The following is a 14,728-nucleotide window of genomic DNA, read 5'->3' as shown; positions in this document are numbered from 1 at the left end:
ACTGTTTCCCCTACGTGAAAATGACTCATGTGTCAAATATATAATTTTTGATGCTTATTTTTATGTTGTCTGAAAGAAACTTCAAATTCTTTATTTAGATATGTCTCCATCTCAGTAATAATTGAAATGGGTCAGGTTGCTATTTCAGATCAGGAAATGCAACCTCTTTTAAACATGTTCCACTTTGTACCTGATTTATTCTGATCAATGAAAATATTTGCAGAGCAGGCCAATTTTTTTTGCTTGTTTACCACAATTTTGTATACAGAGAACAGCAATTTATGAATCTCAGATTCAATTTTTGAACCAAAACACATAACGTCCAACTGTCTAGTGGCAGATGCTCACTACGAACGTTCTACAATGACCTGTCACCATGGTGATGTGATGATGCACACATCCCGCCTTCCTATCCAACTGTCACTCAGAGCCGAAAAGGTTGATAGCTGAGGCAGTTGGGACGTCCTCAGGTTCCTGCTTCAAGTCCTGAGAAATGGGAAATCTGTGCTGTTGCTGTGAAGGTATGTTCATAGCAGATCTTTTGAATATTCCCTCTACCCAGGACCGCTTCCATTTACTCAATCTACAAAGCCTATGTTTTTTCATATACTCAATTTTAGTTTCTTTACTGATTTTTAAATGTGTTTAAACGTTTGGCCATAGTATAGAATTTTTTAAAATGCCAGTACTGGGCCTTAAACTCAGGGCCTTGTGCCCTTGCTTGTGCCTTTTCTACTTAAGCCTGGCACTCAACCACTTTGTGTGTGTGGGGTGGATGGGTCATGGGGCTTGAACTTGGTCTGGATGTTGTCCCTGAGATCTTCAGCTCAAGGCTAGCACCCTACCATTGAGCCAAACCCCACTTCCCATTTTTTAGAAGTTAATTGGAGATAAGAATCTCAGATCCTCTTGTGCCCGGGCTGGCTTTGAACCTTGATCCTCAGATCTCAGCCTCCTGAGTAGCTAGGATTACAGGTGTGAGCCACCACAGCGGCACTCTACCATTTAAGCCATACCATCATTTTTGACTTTTTGATAGATAATTGGTGATAATAGTCTTAAAAACTTTTCTGCCTAGGCTGGCTTCCAATTGTGATCCTCAGATCTCAGCCTTCTGAGTAGATTACAGACGTGAGCAACCAGTTCCCAGCCCCATTTGATTTTTCCATCACATTACCTATTTTCTTGATTTAGAATTGTCCATTTTACTAATGCCCATTTTATACTCACCCTTTGAGAGAATAGCTCTAGGGAACATAGCCACACTACCTTCATGATAGGGCAAAAGAAATACACAAAGAGGGAATCATAAGCCACACTCTTCTCTGCATAGATGTCCAAATCAAAACAGAATGTTAGATCGGTAAATTCAGAAATTCTAGTAAGCAAAGTAAGTTTTCAGGGCACAGTGTCCATGGTGACGATGAGGATTGGGTCCCCGCTGTCAAGGGGCAAATGGGAAAATGATGACATGGAGCAGTGTCATCAGGGTAGTGGAGTGGACACTGGGTGATGGAGGTCCTTGGTGAGCAATTTGAGTCACAGACCATGGTAGTGACTGGGCATCTTACAAAGCAGATAAGCTTCTGCCCCCTTGCCCTGGAACATGTAGGTAAGAGGGCAGATTGTGAGACACAGGGTTGGTGAGGAGGGCATGAGCAGCTGTTCCTAGCTGATCTTGGTCTCTCCCTGCTCACTCGGTGGTTCAGATCAGTATTCAGTGGGAAGTGGTCATCATCCTTTACTGAGTAGGTGAAGCATCATTCCAGTAGGATGCAGGGCCTCCAGTAATTAGCATTAACTGCTGGGTGTGGTGGCTCACACCGGTAATCTTAGCTACTCAAGAAGCTGAGATCTGAGGACTGTGGTTTGAAGCCAGTCCAAACAGGAAAGTCTGTGAGACTCTTCAATGAATCACAGAGAAAGCTGGAAGTGGCACTGTGGCTCAAGTGGTAGAGTGCTAGCCTTGAGCAAAAGAGGAGCTCACTAAGAGGCAAATTTATCACACTAGGAGCACATATTAAAAAGACAGAAGAAGAGCCTGTAATTGACCTAAAAAAAACCTGAACACCTAGAGGAGCAAGAAAAAGTTAATTCTAAAAGAACTAGAAGAACAGAAATAGCAAAAATAAAATCAGAAGTATCAGAGATTGGAATAAGATCTACTATACACAAAATTAATAAATCAAAAAGTTGGTTCTTTGAAAGAGTCAACAAAATAGACAGACCCCTGGCAAGATTAATCAAAAAAAAAAAAGGAGAGGGGAGACTCAGATAAACAAGATTAGAGACCCCATGGGAACAATCACAACTGATGTCCAAGAAATTCAGTCCATAATGAATAAGTACTACCAGGGCCTATATTCAAAGAAACAAGAAAAACTAGGAGAAATGGATGATTTCTTAAATAAATATAGGCTACCCACACTGAACAATGATGAGGTAAACATATTGAACAAATCAATCTCTTACAATGAAATTGTGGAAGCAACCAGGGAAATGCCAACCAAAAAGAGCCCAGGTCCTGATGGTTTCACTGCAGAATTCTACAAGACGGTTTTTTTTTTTTTTTGCATTTTTTTTATTGTAATTAGTAAAAGGGTTACATGATATTTGCCAGATAGAAGGTGCATTAATTCACATACATTGATACCCTTTCACATGTCTTGGTACCCATTTCCCTCCCCCCCACACTCCCCACCCATCTTGGTTTCCCCCCCCTTCCCTATCAAATTTCAAATAACCAAATACAAATAAATTCAATATATCAGATAACAAAGCGAGATACTATAACAATATGAGATAACCAAGGGACAGCAAAGGAGATGAGAGACAACATAGTACATTAAGGACAACAATCATTCATTATATGGCTTTTGTTTCGATATCCTGGAGGTCCTTTCAATTAGCTTCATACTATATGGCCTTATGTATCAAGATTTTGCTCTATTGCAGATCTCTGCTAGTAGAGCCCAAGGTTTCTACTGATTATGACGAATGAGGGAAACCATTGAGCCTAAGTTCCTTTGAGTCTGGCTTACTTCACTTAATATGATTTTTTCTAAGTCTTTCCATTTCCTAACAAATGGGGCAATGTCATTCTTTCTGACAGCAGCATAGAATTCCATTGTGTACAAATACCACAACTTGTTGATCCACTCATCAACTGAGGGACATCTAGGTTGGTTCCATATCTTTGCTATGGTGAATAGTGCTGCAATGAACATTGTTGTGCTAGTGGATTTAGTATGCCCTTGTTTCTGGATGGTTGGGTAAATGCCAAGTAGTGGAATTGCTGGGTCATAGGGGAGTTCTATGTTTAGCCTTTTGAGGCACTGCCATACTGTTTTCCATAGTGGTTGAATGAGTTTGCACTCCCACCAACAGCGTAGTAGTGATCCCTCCTGGCCACATCCCCTCCAGCATCTGTTGTTATTCGTTTTCCTGATCCTGGCCATTCTAGCTGGAGTGAGGTGGAATCTTAGAGTTGTTTTGATTTGCATTTCTTTTATGACCAGAGATGTTGAGCATTTCTTCATATGTCTATAGGCCATTTTTGTTTCTTCTTCAGAGAAGACTCTCTTTAAATCTTTGGCCCATTTTTTAATGGGATGGTTGTTACTTTGGAGGTTAGTTTTGGGGTGATTCAATTTTTTGAGTTGTTGATATATTTTAGATATGAGGCCTTTGTCCGTTGTTTGGTTGGTGAAGATCTTCTCCCACTCTGTAGGCTTCCTGATTAGTTTACTAGCTATGTCCTTTGCCATACAAAAGCTCTGCAGTTTAATGCAGTCCCACTTATCCAGCCTTTCTCTGATTTGTTGTGATTCTTGGTCCTTATTAAGAAAGTTTCGACCTGTGCCAAGGAGGCCTAGTGTATCTCCTATTCCTTCCTGTAAAGTTTTCAGTGTGTCAGCATTTACCTCCAGGTCTTTGATCCATTTGGAGTTAATTCTAGTGCAAGGTGACAAAGAAGGATCCAGCTTTAGTTTTCTGCAGGTGCTTAACCAGTTCTGCCAGCACAACTTGTTGAAGAGGCTGTCTTTCTTCCATTCTATTTTTTTGGCTCCCTTGTCAAAGATTAGGTGGCCATAGGTCTCTACAAGACGTTTAAAGATGAAATAACACCTATACTCTTGAAACTCTTCCATGAAATAGAAACAGAAGGAACAATTCCAAACTCATTTTATGAAGCTAATATTACTCTCATCCCCAAACCCGGGAAAGACCCAACAAAAAAAGAAAACTACAGACCTATCTCTCTAATGAACACAGACACAAAACTCCTCAATAAAATATTAGCCAACACAATCCAAAAAAAATTAAAAAATCATACACTATTATCAAGTAGGCTTCATCCCACAGATGCAAGGCTAGTTTAACATTCACAAATCAATCAGTGTAATACATCACATCTATACAGCTAAGGATAAGAATCATATGATAATTTCTCTGGACGTGGAGAAGGCATTTGACAAAATACAACATCCATTCATGTTGAAAGCACTAGAAAAAATAGGAATAAGAGGTACATTCCTCAAAATAGTGAAAGCCGTATATGAAAAACCTACAGCCAATATTATACTAAATGGTGAAAGACTGGAACCATTCACCTTAAAATCAGGAACTAGACAGGGATGCCCACTCTCTCTGCTTCTCTTCAATATAGTGCTGGAACCCTTAGCCAGAGCAATAAGGAAAGAAAAGGACATCAAAGGGGTCCACATAGGGAAAGAAGAAATTAAACTATCCCTATTCGCAGATGACATGATCCTCTACTTGAGTGACCCAACAAGCTCCTCTCCCAAACTTCTAGAATTAATAAACTACTTTAGCAAAGTGACAGGATACAAAATTAACCTTCAGAAGTCAGTAGCCTTCTTGTATGCCAACAATACACAAACAGAAGGCCAAATCAAGAAAATGATCCCATTTGTAATAGCCCCCAAAAGAATAAAATACTTAGGAATTAACTTAACCAAAGATGTAAAGGAACTAGTCAATGAAAACTATAAAAGGCTAACGAAAGAAATTAAAGAGGACACCAGGAAATGGAAAGACATCCCATGCTCATGGCTAGGGAGAACCAACATAGTGAAAATGGCTATACTGCCAAAATTGATTTACAAATTCAATGCAATCCCCATCAAAATCTCAAAGACATTCTTTACTAAAATAGAAGATATAATCCAAAGATTCATATGGAACAAGAGAAGACCTAGACTATCCAAAACAATTCTAGGCAAAAAGCGCAATGCTGGTGGTATTACAATACCAGACTTCAAACTCTATTATAGAGCCATAATAACAAAAACTGCTTGGTATTGGCACAAAAACAGACCAGAAGATCAGTGGAACAGAATAGAAGACCCAGAAATAGAACCACATACCTATAGTCAACTTGTATTTGACAAAGGAGCCAAAGATATACAGTGGAACAAACACAGTCTATTATTCAATTATTGGTGCTGTCAAAACTGGGCAGCGACATGCAGAAAATTAAAAATTGACCCTAGCCTTTCGCCATGCACAAGCATTAACTCAAAGTGGATCAAAGACCTCAACATCAGACAGGAAACCGTGAAACTGCTACATGATAGAGGAGAGACACTGGAACTCATAGGCACAGGCAAAAGATTTCTGAACAGAATCCCAGGGTCACAACAGATTGGAGAGAGACTCGATAAATGGGACTACCTAAAAATAAAAAGTTTCTGTACAGATCAAAACATAGTCGCAAAAGTAGAGAGACAGCCAACCAACTGGGAAAAGATATTCACCAATAATACATCTGACAAACGCTTAATATCCAGTATCTACAGGGAACTCAAGAAACGAATCCCCTCCAAACCCAATAAACCATTCACTAAATGGGCAAGGGAACTAAAGAGAGGCTTATCAGAAGAGATTAAAATGGCAGAAAAGCATATGAGAAAATGTTCATCACCTATGGTCATAAAGGAAATGCAAATAAAAACAACCCTAAGATACCACCTTACCCCAACAAGAATGGCCAAGATTTTGAACTCAGACAATGACAGTTGCTGGTGGGGTTGTGGAGAAAAAGGAACCCTATTACACTGCTGGTGGGAATGTAAACTAGTTCAGCCACTCTGGAAAGCAGTGTGGAGGATTCTTAAAGAACTGAAAATAGACCTTCCCTACGATCCCGCCATACCACTTCTGAGCATCTATCCTGAACACCATAACCCAAGATATAAGGACACCTGCTCAGCTATGTTCATCTCTGCACTATTCACAATAGCCAGGTGATGGAAACAATCCAGATGCCCTACTTGCAGATGAATGGATACAGAAAATGTGGTATATATACACAAAAGAATTCTACATAGCCAACAGACAAGATAAAATAATGGCATTCACAGGGAAATGGATGAATCTAGAGCAAATCATGTTGAGACAAGTCAAGACCTAAGGAACAAAAGGCGTATGGTATCCTTAATATGTGGCTATTAAATCCAAAAAGTACAAGAGCGAGGACCCAATAACTGCAGACCCAATCCTATGGACATGGTAATGGAAATAGAAACATAATTATATAGACATAAAAACCTATGACTCTATAGACATAATGTTTTATTTCATAAATTAATATGTTTCTATGACATACAAACCCTTAGCCTAATTTTGATTAAGTTCTAAATACTAAGTCCCAGTGATTGTAAATAGAGATTCCCTTCTTGAACACTTGTTTGTTAAACTTGTCATTTAAAATATGATGAAAAAAAATCAACTTTAATAAATTCTTTAATTACAAAATAAAATAAATAAAAAAATAAAAAATAAATAAAAAAAGAGGAGCTGAGGGACAGCACACAGGCCCAGAGTTCAAGCCCCAGGACTAGCAAAAAACAAAACAACAACAGAAAAACCTTTTAACTGCCCACCCAAGGTTGACCAGTTGAAGTAAAATTAATTCTTGGCACAGACATCAGGTGGCAGTTGGCTCAGAATGTTCTGAGCTCTGAGCCATCTTGGGGAGCCAGGCAGAATACTGGTCACATGTGGAGTGTGACCTGCTGATCAGAAAGTGGTCACAAGTGGGATCAACCTTGTGTCCTTCCAAGGAACTTTGGAAAAAGCTGACCTACTTTGAGTCAGGAATGGAAAGGCAGAGGCAGGAGACAGACTTATGGTTTGGACCTTCTCCAAAGGCAAAGAAGGGCTATGGCTCATCTGTTTTTATTTTTTTTTTTGTTTGCTTGTGTTTTCTTTGTCTTTCATGGGGCTTGAGCTCTGGGCCTGGGTGCTGTCAAGGCTAAGGCTTTACCACTCGAGCCACAGTGCCACTTACAGCTCATCTGTTTTTTTGTTTTGTTTTGTTTTTTTGTCAGTCACGGGACTTGAACTCTGAGCCTGGGCATTGTCTTTGAGCTCTTCAGCTCAAGACTACCACCCTATTCCTTGAGACATAGTACCACTTCTGGCTTTCTGGTGGTTATTTGGAGAGAAGAGTCTCACAGACTGCTGTGCCTGGCTGGCTTTGAACCGCAATCCTCAGATCTCAGCTTCCTGAGTAGCTAGGATTACAGGTGTGAGCCATTGCGCCCAGCTCATCTGTATTCAACCATTGTTAGCCTTATTCTATAATCCACATGAACACTTCCACCTCCTCCAAACAGAGAATTGGGGACCACGTGGTCTGCATACTCTATAGCTTCTAACATAGATTTGAACCCAGGACACCAGGCCCAGTTCCTATTCTCTCTATGTGATCTGTTCTTTCTATGGAATTTTCTTAGTGAAGGCATTTTCCACACATTCTTTCCACCTCAAGATCTCCCTAGAGCTTCTCCTGACTCTAGGTGCTTTGCCTTCTACAAGGGTGAGAAAGGCCCAAAGCTCAAATAGAAGTTTTGATTTCCTCTCCTCTATCTGAAATATGCATTACATTACTGTTAACTAATATCACCACTGGGCAACCGAATAACAGAATCTATTGCTAATCGACTCACATAACACTGAACACATTGAACTCTCTCCTGCCTTCTGGTAACTATTTGCTAGTTCTATGAATCCAACTTTTCTAGATTCCATTTATGAGTGAGATTGTTCAGCCAATACCTTTCTCTGCCTGGTTATTTCCCAATATCTCCCATGTCCCTCCATGACATCATAAAGGACAGCTTTTCCTGACTAAGGAAAAAGTTTGGTCTGTGAGGAAATTATCACTAATTTCCCTGGGAGCCAGATGTAAAGTTCTGAGTCTGTGGTGATACATTTCCCAGGTTCTTGCTGCTCTGATATTACGATATTTCCACGGAGTTCAAGACAAAAGCAGCAAGTCACTAAAATCCATGTTCGTCCAATCAACAGTCCATGGTCTACAGAAGAGATAAATGAAGGTATTGTTTAAATTCCATCATTCACTTCATTCAGCAATAATGATAGTAGTTTATTCAGGGTCTTATGTTTAAAAGTTCTCTCTGAAAGTGCTATTCCATATTAGTTTTCCTTCAGGTATACAAATGTAGATCTGCTAAGCCAATAGTACTATAAACACAAAAATTATATACTACTTAAAGTTTGATTCAGTTTTAACAGGAAGCATCTCAAAGCACTGTTAATGTATTTAGCCAGTTGTTAAACAATAGTTAAAGCTGACTTCATCTTGAAACATCAGATGTGTGTGTGTGTGTGTGTGTGTGTGTGTGTGTGTGTGTGTGTGTGTGTGGTGGGTTCTTCACTGCTGAGCCATACCTTCAAGCACTTTTTGGCATGAGTTGGTTTTTTTTTTTTTTTTTTTTTTTGCCGGTCCTGGGCTTGAGCTCAGGGCCTGAGCACTGTCTTTGGACTTTCTCAAGGCTAGAGGTCTACCACTTGAGCCACAGCACCATTTCTGGCTTTTTCTATGTATATGTGGTACCAAGGAATTGAACCCGGGTCTTCGTGCATGCTAGGCAAGCACTCTACCACTAGGCCAAACTCCCGGCCTGGCACGAGTTAGTTTTGAGTACGGTCTTGCCTCCTGTCTGGCATATCCCCGGACCACAATCCAGCTATTTTTGCTTCCCACCATTTTGTTGCAGATGACAAGTATGCACTACCATACCCAGCTTCTTCCACTGAGAAGGAGTCTTGTAAATTTTTCTTCCCTGTGCTGGCCTGGAATTATAATCTTCCCAATCTCAGCCTTCCAAATCCTGAATTACAGGTATAAGCCATCATGCCAGGCACAACATCCTGAACATCAGATAATTTTTTTTTTTTATAACTCAAAACTTGAATGCTGTTGCTGAGCTTTTGTGTTCAAGGCTAATCCTCTACAGTATTTCTAGTTCAAGGCTAGCACTTTACCACTTGAACCACAGTACCATTTCTGGTTTTCTGGTGATTAATTGGAGATAAGATTCTCATGGACTTTAGTGACTGGGCTGGCTTTGACCTGGGATTCTCAGCTCTCAGCCTCCTGTGTAGTAGGATTATAGGTGTGAGCCACTGGTGCCTGGTTCAATTTTTTTTTTTTTAAACAGAGAATTTAAGCTGGGTGCTGTGGTTTTTATCTGCAATCTCAGCTCCATGAGAGGAAAAGAAAGGAGGATGGAGGTTCACAGTCAGCCTGGGCAAAAACATTCTTGTAATTTTGTCCCAAAAAACAAGTCAAGCATGATGATCACACGTGTGATCAAGGCATTCTGGCCAAAGAGCAGGAAATTGATTAGACAGACAGGGTGTGAGAGAGATTTGGAACTATTTGGTTAATATACAAATTGCCCAGAAAGCACACACACACACACATCTATTTTGTGTGTGTGTGAGGGGGGTGTCATGATGTTTGAACTTGGCCTGGTCACTGTCCCTGAGCTCTTCAGCTCAAGGCTGAGCTACCCTTGAGCCAAGCCCCACTTCCCGTTTTCTAGAGGTTAACTGGAGATAAGAGTCTCAGGTCCTTTTGTGCTAGGGCTGGCTTTGAACCTTGATCCTCAGATCTCAGCCTCCTGAGTGGCTAGGATTACGGGCATGAGTCACTGAATCTGGCTACATCTACTTTTTTACAGGAATATTTTAACTATAGTGATGCATTTGTTACCAACATTATACCACTGTTGAGATATTGTTATTATTAGCTATGGTTCAGAGTTTTCACTCAAGTTGTCTCAGTGTTGCACAGTTCTATAGATTTTGAAAAATATGCACATATTGTCTTCATTCCAGAGCACTTTCCAGGCTCTAAACATTCCCTCAGCTTCATGTGTGACAGTTTCTACCCCTTTCTCAGAATCTCAGCAATCACGGGATTTTTACTGTCTCTATAGCTACATTTTCCCCGCAGCCCAGGCAAGAAAAAGCAAAGTCACCACTCACACCTTTTTTAAAAAATCTCTATTTCTTCATCTGACTGGTCATCTGACTGCCCTGTTCTGAAGCTTGAATACAAGGCCTGGACACTGTCCCTGAGCTTTTTTACATGATCCACAACTCCACTTTGGACTTTTCTTATTATTTTTCAATAGTTAATTGGAAATAGGAGTGTCATAGACTTTCTTTCTCTGACTGGCTTGAGACATTATCCTCAGATCTCAGCCTTCTGAGTGACTAGGATTACAGGAGGAGCCACTGTGGCCTAGCATATCTCTATTGTATTTCTTTCCTCAAATTTCAGAGTTGGAATTACAGTGTATGTAACATTTTTAGGCTCATGTACTTTAGTTCCAAATACACATTAAATATTTCTTTTACTGTATATTCTTATAGTTTGGGTTTTTTTTTTTGTGGGTCATGGGGCTTGAGCTCTGGGCCTGGGCATTGTCCCTGATCTCTTTAGCTCAAGGCTACCACCGTTTCCCTGGAGTCACAGCCTCACTTTACTATACATTCTTTTAGAGCAATACTTCACAAATATATTTTTCATGGCAATCAAGATTTGAGCTCAGGACTTTGGCCTTGCTTGACAAGCACCCTACCACTTGAGACATACCTCTAGACATAGCTAAATGATTTTTTTAAACTATTAAGCAACGCTCTCTTAGGTAAATGTTCTAGAGTTTATTCATCCTCTAACTGAAGAACAAACATCTGGCTTGCATCCAGTTTAGACATAAATCTTTCTGTATAAGCTTTTGTGTGAAGATTAGATCAATACATAGATATCTATCTGTGTCTATAAATTAAACTAGATAAAAGTCTAGAATTAAGATCATTTGTATGAATGGGAAGATTATGCTTTCCTTTGTAAGAAAGTAGAAGTTTTCAGTTATTTCAGTTTTCTTGTATTTGCTGAAACTGGCATTATGTCCTAAAATATGATCTAGTTTGGAAAATCATCCATGGACTTTTGAGAAGACTGAGTCTTGTGAAGTTGCCGGATGAGATGCTCTAGATGTCTATTAAATCTGTGGTATCATTTAATTCTGAAGTGTCTTTGCTGTATTTTTGTTGTTGGTTACGGGCCTTGAACTCTGGGCCTGGGCCAGCTGTCCCTGAGCTCTTATTGTTCAAGGCTAGCACTCTACCACTTGAAGCCACAGTGAAACGTTCAATTCTCTGGTAGTTCATTGGAGACAAGAGTCTCACAGCCATTGCTGCAGGCTGGCTTCAAGCCACGATCCTCAGATCTCAGCCTTCTGAGTAACTAGGAGAATAGACAGAAGCCATCAGCACCCACCTTTGCTGAGTTTTCATTCAGCCTATCAGAGAATCAGGTATTACGTTCCTGACTATCGCTGTGTTGAGGGCTACGGTGTTTTGAAGCCTAATAGGGTTTGTTTAATGAAGTTCTAGTGCACCCAAATGTGGTGCATATATGTTATGTTGGTTCTTCCTGATTATTCTCTTTATTACTATGAAGAGATTTTATCTCTTTTAACTAATTTTGGTTTGAAGTCTGTGTTATCAGATGAAGGTATAGCTACTTCTGCTTGTTTTGGGGATCCGTTTGTTTGCTCTCTCTCTCTCTCTCTCTCTCTCTCTCTCTCTCTCTCTCTCTCTCTCTCTCTTTTTCTCTTTCTCTCTCTCTCTCTCTCTCTCTCTCTCTCTCTCTCTCTCTCTCTCTCTCTCTCTCTCTCTCTCTCTCTCTCTCTCTCTCTCTCTCTCTCTTTGTGGGTTTTGGGGCTTGAACTCGGCCTGGGCACTGTCCCTGAGCTCCTCAGCTCAAGGCTACCACCCTACCCTTGAGCTAAGATCCACTTCCTGTTTTCTAGAGGTTAATTGGAGATAAGAGTCTCAGATCCCTTTGTGCCCAGGCTGGCTTTGAACCTTGATCCTCAGATCTCAGCCTCCTGAGTAGCTAGGATTACAGGCATGAGCCCGTGCCCAGCTTGGTATATCTTTTTACTGTTTCATTGCTTAATATAGGCCATTGTTTATGTGTTATATTTTATTTATTTATTTATTTATTGCCAGTCCTGGGCTTGAGCTCTGGGCTGAGCACTGTCCTTGGACTTTCTCAAGGCTAGAGCTCTACCACTTGAGCCTCAGCACCACTTCTGGCTTTTTTTCCCCTATATATGTGGTACCAAGGAATCGAACCTGGGTCTTTGTGCATGCTAGGCAAGCAAACTACCACTAGGCCCAAACTCTCAGCCCCCTGTTATTTTTTTAAATGTTGTTTTTTTTTTATAGACAACAAAAAGAAAACCAAAAAAAGTCCTGTGTTTTAATCCAATTTATCATTCAATGTATTTTGATTGGTTAGTTTAACTAAAAGCAATTGATTTTGAGGAAAACACATTTACATTCAGTGTTTGTCTTGAAAGGTATATAAAAATTCTTGCCCTTTAAAGTTGTTTCTTTTCTGTTCTTATTTGCTTGTCTACTCATCTGGTGAAAATTACCTTTATCTTGTTCTTCTCTGTAGGATTCCTTTGACTATCTTCTGAAGTGATCATAAATTGCTTTAGTTTTTGCTAATCATGGAATGACATTTTTTGAATTTTAGTTACAAATAATAACTTACTAGGCAGAGTAATCTGGTTTGCATTTTCTTACTTTCAGTGCTTGAAAGGCATTATTCCATTGTGTCCTAGTTCGTAAGGTTTCTGTTGAGAAATCTGCTGGCATTGTGATAGGTTTGCCATTATACATGAGCTTGTGTTTCTCTCTTACTACTGTTCAGTATTCTTTCCTTATTCTGCACACTTTTAACTATAATGTTTGTCTGGGTAGTTATTTTCCATTCTTGTCTGTTGAGTGCTTTAAAAGCCTCAGATTTTTTTTCCCTCTTCAAGATTTGGGAAAATTTTCCTATTATTTTATTGAATAGGTTTTCTGTGTTTTTCACTTGCATCTCCTTTCCTTCTATACCCATGGTTTTTAGGTTTGCTCTTTTAATAGTGTATCAGAGTTTTTTCACGTTCCACTTAAACTTCTTTATTTCTTCACCTGGCTGATCTAAAACTTTGTCATTGAGCCCTAATATTCTGTCTTCAATTTGATCTACTCTACTGGAGACACTTTCCACAAAGGGTTTTGGGATTTTTTTTTTCCAATTTTTATTTAGAATTTACCTTCATTCTTTTTCAGGGTTCCTATATCTCTGTTGTAATTCTCTGTCATTTCCTGCATTGCTTTCCTTCATTCAGATATTTATTTGTATTCTATCTTAGTTCCTTTAGCTTTTATTTTTGTATAGGTTATCTTTCATTTTGTTGTTCATTCTTATTATAATGCTTCTGTGTTCTTTGGGCTTTCTTTCTCTTAGTATCTTCATCATCTATTACCGTGAGGTTCTTTGAAATTTAGAGATGTCATTCTGCTTTGGGTGACAAACTGCTGAGCTGGGGTTCCCCTTAATGTGCCTAAAAGTGGGAGAAAAAAAGGAAAACGCTGAGGTCTGATTGGTGTCTAAGAATTGAGGGATTCAGGTGCTTTGCCTGTAGGTCTCAATTCTTTCAGGTCCCTCCCTGCAGTCAGCCACCGAAAATGATAGCTTCTAGATGCAGAGCACTTTTGCTAGCATGAGATTGGTGCTGTTGCTATAGTGGTTCTCGGGCACTGAGTTTTGCTCCACACAATGAGGACATAGTCACTGTCTCTATTTCCTGGTCCCAGCCTTTTGCTTCCCAAGTTCCTGTTGCTGTTTTGAGTTTCCAGCATCGAATTCCTTCCCTCTTCATATTCACTTCTTATAGCTGCGTTATGACAAATAATAACTTACTGGGGACTTATTGATGGTTCTTTGCTTTTTAAGTCTTGGTGCTCATCTTCTAGGCCTGCTTGTGTCCAGTTGCTTGCAAGAAGTTAACATACACCAATCATGCCAGCAACTCCTGCAATCTGAGGCCTCCACAAGTGGAGATGAAGCCTTTGTTCTCCGAAATGTCCTTTAGGCAATGAAACCACCTGTATAGGACAGAGTATAATTTCCAACAGCTGAGCCCTGAGCCAACACCACTTCCTCTCAATGTCTACTTCTGGTGGCAGTGAGCCATTTGGATACCAGCTGCATGTTCCAAAACCCACTGATCTTGCTCAAAGTTCATAGGCATGGCATCATACATGACAGCTCATTTCTTTGTGTGGTTATCTTACTCAGTGATGCAGATTCATGGGTCAGCCTAGCCCCACACTCGGCTCCCAACATCTCCCCTGTCTTTATTTTAAAAGAAGCGAATCCACCTGTCTTAGGTCGGGTGGATTGCTGACTCTGCCTTACCCATCATGGAGAACTTCTTCAGATCAAGCTGAAGGCCCTGTCTTAGGTTGATCAGAGTAGCATCCCCTCTTACCCGTCTCTGGCTGTGATTCCTCTCAGGGGAAACTCATTCAA

The 14,728-nt window shown here is 40.0% G+C and overlaps 1 protein-coding gene across 2 annotated transcripts in view; it reads left to right on the top strand.

The window, feature by feature from the left end:
* Positions 1–438: 438 nt before the first annotated feature.
* LOC150045334 (uncharacterized) overlaps positions 439–14,728 on the top strand; it is a 36,640-nt gene continuing 22,350 nt past the window's right edge. For both annotated transcript variants that reach the window (XM_090320675.1, XM_090320676.1), the window contains exons 1-2: positions 439–521; positions 8,250–8,366. In XM_090320675.1, coding sequence (XP_090176801.1) covers positions 494–521; positions 8,250–8,366 — 145 coding nt within the window. In that variant the 5' untranslated portion in view covers positions 439–493. The remainder of the gene's footprint in view (positions 522–8,249; positions 8,367–14,728) is intronic.

Source organism: Megascapheus bottae, chromosome 28 (genome assembly GCF_031878675.1).
Source record: "Megascapheus bottae isolate mThoBot1 chromosome 28, mThoBot2.hap1, whole genome shotgun sequence".
In the NCBI taxonomy this organism is placed as follows: Eukaryota; Metazoa; Chordata; class Mammalia; order Rodentia; family Geomyidae; genus Megascapheus; species Megascapheus bottae.
Note: the sequence above shows the minus strand (reverse complement) of the source record. Positions and strands in the feature narration are given on the sequence as shown.